At 42.7% G+C, this 5306-nt stretch overlaps 1 protein-coding gene across 1 annotated transcript; it reads left to right on the plus strand.

The window, feature by feature from the left end:
• The first annotated feature begins 3980 nt into the window (after nucleotides 1-3980).
• LOC131306823 (uncharacterized) lies at nucleotides 3981-5012 on the plus strand. The gene is made up of 3 exons (XM_058333253.1): nucleotides 3981-4241; nucleotides 4392-4624; nucleotides 4748-5012. The coding sequence occupies exons 1-3, from the start codon at nucleotides 3981-3983 to the stop codon at nucleotides 5010-5012; spliced, it is 759 nt and encodes a 252-aa protein (XP_058189236.1).
• Nucleotides 5013-5306: the final 294 nt, after the last annotated feature.

Raw genomic sequence — 5306 nt, forward strand, 5'->3', positions numbered from 1 at the left:
TTACTCTTGCACCATAAATATTTTGATAAGTTTTTTTAATTTTACTTGTTATCTTGTATTGTAATGTTAAATTTGCAAACCAAAGGTCCAAAGCCTATTTAATTTTACTAACAAAAACAAAACAAATATTTTTACCGAATAAAATTTGATAGTTTTTTAAAAGTAAAAAAATGACTTTTTAAAAACATGATTTTTTAATAAATTGTTTTAAAAAAAATTAAATATCTTAGTTGTTTACCTTTAAAAAAAGGTAAACAAATATTTTTAATGGAATAAAAATTGTTTAATTTTTTAAAAATTAAAAAAAAATTTAATTTTTTTTCCCGTGCCTCGTGCCGTGCCCATGCTCGTGCCTGTGCTCGTGCCTTGCTAGAACCATGTCGTGCCGTGCCGTTCCTGTCCACTTTTTGTGCCCGTGCCCTTGTCGTGCCCGTCTACGACCGTGTCGTGCCGTGCCGTGCCAGGCCAACTTTCGTGCCGTGCCCGTGCCGTGCTGCCCACTTTCGTGCCTATGCCGTGCCCCGGGCCCACTACAATCGTGATGTGTCGTGCCGTGCCAGGCCAATATCGTGCCTGTGACGTGCCGTGCTACCCCGTGCCCGTGTCGTGTCGTGCCGGCACGGCCCATTTGACACCTCTACCTAGAAAGCCTAAGATCCTACTTGATTTTATAGCCTTATGCCTAAAGATTGGATTTGACAAGTCATGGAAGGCTTTCAATCATGATTTGCCCTTTTAACCATTGGAAAATATTTGCTAGGGAAAATTTTATTCATTGGGTAATAGAAGTTAGTTTGGCTATAAATAGCACCCTCCATTCACCATTCAACTCACACCTTTAAATCCTCCAACTTCTCTCTAGAAAATCTTTGTGTTCTTGCTTTGTTCTTTTCCTTGTTCTTGAGTGTTCTTGAGTTCTTCCTAAGATCCTCAAGAAACTCATCCTAAACCACCCTTTTGATCCATAAAGTTTAGAAGTTCTAGTCACGAAGTAGTTTCGAGAGAAACCTTTCTCTTCCGAAACAACCGGAAGCTTACGGTAGGAAGTCACTCCGTCCGATCGTCAACTTACTTTTCCGTAGCCGCCCTACCGCCAAGAAGAACGGTAGAATATTTCGAACTGCTTACTCTAAGTATACGTAGAATACCTCTACTTACTTACTCTACGTATGTTGTATGTTGTTGTATATCGAAATGCATGGAAGTATTCGTGTTTTGATCTTAGGATGGTTATGAGCATGTATACATGAATTGTTTGTATTACTTCTTGAGTGACAAAGCATAAGTGATTTTCACTCCCAAGGCGTTCGTACATGTGGCGTTATGCTTTAAGTGATGATTTGAGCATGATTAATAATATAGAGTTGGATGATCTTGCTAGTTTAGTTTCAAGATTACAATGAATGATTTATGATTACGTAAGCGTAAAGTCCTACCGCGGAGTTGTTGTATGAGAACGAGACACAGAAATCAAGAAAGTAGGAACATGACACCTAGGGTGTGTTAAAGGCAAGGTGTGGTTTTGAAACCCCAATGTGGCCGGACTTGCCCATTGTGTGGTATGTGTGAGTAAAGAAATGATTTTGAAAACCCAATGGGAACCCGGAGCGGCGGAACCATTGTGGCATACTCGGAAACCCGGAGCGGCGGAATCAAGGGATGAATTGTGGTTTGGTTATCCGTGGAAAGCAACCAACGCAATTGTTTTAAATGATTTACAAAAACCCAAATGGGAACCCGGAGCGGGGGAATCATTGTGGGATACTCAGGAACCCAAAGCGGCGGAACCAAGGGTTTTGAATTGTGGATTGGTTATCTGTGGAGATGAGCTAATGCCAAATTCAATGTTTTTGTGTGCCAATGGGAACCCAGTGTGGCGGAACCATTGTGAGGATACTCGAGAGACCGAAATGGCAGAACCGAGGTTGGGTGTGTTAAAACAATTTTGGAAATATTGATTTGGTAATTGATAAATGGAGACACGGTCCACGACGAGTCACGTAGGAGAAACTCAAAAAATCATGGACACCAACGTTAGTGAATAGTGAATGTGTATGTGTCATTGTTAGCTGTTTTGGTCAATTATGCATGTTCTATTTGGAAATCGTTAATTTATGATCTATTGTTTGTGAGTTAAGGGTTAGTGGGTTTGGATTATTCTAGTGAGCTCCTGTAGCTCATGGCGTTACCTTTTGTGACCCTGACATATTATATTGGTGGCGACATTGGTATAATGTGTCAGATCTTATAGATGAACAGGGTGAACTCTACACCTTGGAAGCCTTTGGAGCTGAGGAGCTGGCCAAGATGGAGGAACAGGAGGAGCAGTAGATAGGAACCCTAGTTCCCTCCCTTATTTGAATAAAAGTACTTGTTTTAGGATTATGATGTAATATTGAACCAGACTCCATTTAATTTTCAATGAAATTATCCTTTTAACGTTCCCAAAATTTGGGGCATTACAACTTGGTATCAGAGCTTTAGGTTCAAAACCTCGGCCATGGGTAGAATGGGTAGAACGATAAGATAGTTTGACCGTTACACAAACGTGAATTGTAAGTTTACCGTCCTAAATTGGGTGGAATTTTGACAGCACAATCTTCGGATTGAAGCAAGGTGTGGAAATTGGCAGTACCACCGAGCTGGAAATTCTCGAACAATTGGATGATGACTTAAATCAATGATCGAATGTGGAATCTAGAAACTTGGAAGTTTTCTCTAGTAGTTAGTAAGCCTTTGTCTTAAAACGTTACTAATTGAGGTTTAAATTCTTTCCTTGTAGATGAACCACCTAGTCAACCTGTTAGCTGGAGCTCGACAATTCAGTAGAAACCATGACCACCCAACTGGCAGAGGATCCCAACTACATTGCCGCTATACTCACAGGAATTTGAGATTTCAAAAGAGTACAACAAAATACCCCTATTCCCGTTGAATTGGATCCCTGGTTTCCTGAAATGTTCCCAATCCTGTATGCCTTCCATGGGTTCTTTGGTGCTTTACCCCCGATGGAGAACTTTAAGGTTGGAGTTAAGGAGGAAGAAGTCGAAGGTGATAAGGACGCCAATGAAGTGACCGAGGAGGAAAACCTGTTAGGCGAAGGGGCTCTTGAAGAGGATGAGACCCCAAAAGCCGAGGATGGCAATTAGGCATACCTTAGGCCGACCTAGGAGCAATTGTAATCCTTTGGGATGTAGGATGTTGGAAAAATTAGGATTCACCGCTGTTTGTTTAAAAATTTCCTAAGTTGTACTCTTCCTCTATTGATAATAAAAGCCTTATTTCGATTACTACTTGTTCTTATATGATATCTTTAGTATTAGGATAAGGTCCTGATAGCTGTAGTTGTATTTGTGGCACTAAGGCAAAAGGGGAACCTTTTGGTAGTTGTATGTAGGATCTTCCCAACTTGTATTAGGAAATCTTATCTTGCCTTGTAGTAGAATTCTATGCTTGTGTTGTATCTTTCTACCTATCTACGAAAAGCTTGCCTTATTAAAGGGTACTACTGCATACTACTTGATAAACTACTTTTGACTTTTGAAGGAAACACCATTTGCAAAAAGAAAATTTGTTTTAGTAGACTAAAACCCCCTTTCAATTTTCCCTCGTAGATAGTGAATACGCGCCACGGTTTAGGACACGATAATGGAGAATCCTCTAACGCAAACCTTAACCTAGCCCAGATCATGCATGCGTTCATAACCGCTTTGAACGCCAATCGCCATAACCAAAACCACAATGACAGACCCATGACCCGAACTCAAGCAATGAATGAGTTATGCAAGCACCGACCCCCAACTTTTCACGGAGACACCAACCCCGTTGTAGCTGAGACATGGCTTAATGAAGTCAAAATGATCCTCAGAACCTTAGGGATCACCCAGGACGGAGATCGTGTGGCCTTGGCCACATACTAGCTGAAGGGAGAAGCCCGCTACTGGTGGGATCTGATGGAGGCAACCCATGCCATAGCCACCATGACATTTGCCGAGTTCGAAACTCTGTTTCTTGACAAATATTTTCCCACACCTCTTCGCTTAGCCAAGGAACAAGAGTTCCTGAACCTAAAACAAGTAACAATGACCGTTACCCAGTATGCAGCCAAATTTGAGGAACTATCCCATTGTGCCCTAAACTCCATCCCGAACGAGGACAAGAAGGCTAGGAGATTCGAGTGGGGACTAACAACTGCTCGAAAGGCTGTGGTGGTTCAAGCTTTTACCACCTATGCCGAAGTCGTGAAATGTGCACTCCGGCTATAAAGTGAGGAGACTGACTTCAAAACCCGATGGAGGAAGGTGACAGGTAGCACCGGCGGACCAATCCGAACCCAACCACCCAACAACAACCGTGGACCCTTCCCTACCAGACCCTTCACCCCATCACAGAACAACCAACCATGGAGGACTGGTATCCCCAAAAATGGCAAACCAAAGAGAGGTGGTCGAGACATAGCGACAGTTCAGTGCTTCAACTGCCAGGCTATGGGTCACTATAAGTGCGACTACCCCCAACTTCAAAGAGAAATGAATGAGAACTTTGGAAATCAGAAAGCTCAACAACCTGGATCGGCTGGTTTTGTGAGACAAAATCTTGGAGAACCATCGCAGCAGCAGAACGAGCAAAACAAGGGAAAGCAGCCCATGGGAGCCCAGCAAGGCACTGGAGGGCGCATCTTTGTGCTACAGATCGAAGAACAGGAGTAAGATCCCTCTGTGATCCAAGGTACGCTACTATTGTATAGTACCTGCGTACAAGCCTTGTTTGACTTTAGAGCATCACATTCATTTATACCTACTGCCTGTGTAACTGCACTAGCACTAGAAATAGAACCCCTAAGTACGAGAAGGAAAGTAACACCACCGTTGGGGAAGAATATAACTATTAGTCTAGTGTGTAGAGGGTGCGAACTAGAAGTAGTCGACCTGCGCCTAACCTGTGACCTTAGAGTGATCGACATGGCGGATTTCAACGTAATCCTTGGAATGGACTGGCTATCAGCTCACTGAGCGGTCATAGACTGCCTTCTGAAGATGGTGACAACTTATACCCTAAAAGGGACTTGTTTCCTTTTAAGGGGGATAGACGGATGGCGAGTTCGGCGATGAAAAGATCGAAGTGACAGAACCAACTATTTGGATGGCTTGCTAGTCTCTAATTGGAAGAAGCCGACAGAATGGAAGTGGGATTACCACACATCGTTACCGATGTTTTCCTGAAGAACTTCCTGGCGTACCACCTCAAAGAGAGATAGACTTCTATATAGAACTCCAACAAGAACAACACCAAACTCTATGGCACCA

The sequence above is a fragment of the Rhododendron vialii genome, chromosome 11a (assembly GCF_030253575.1).
Source record: "Rhododendron vialii isolate Sample 1 chromosome 11a, ASM3025357v1".
Taxonomy (NCBI): Eukaryota; Viridiplantae; Streptophyta; class Magnoliopsida; order Ericales; family Ericaceae; genus Rhododendron; species Rhododendron vialii.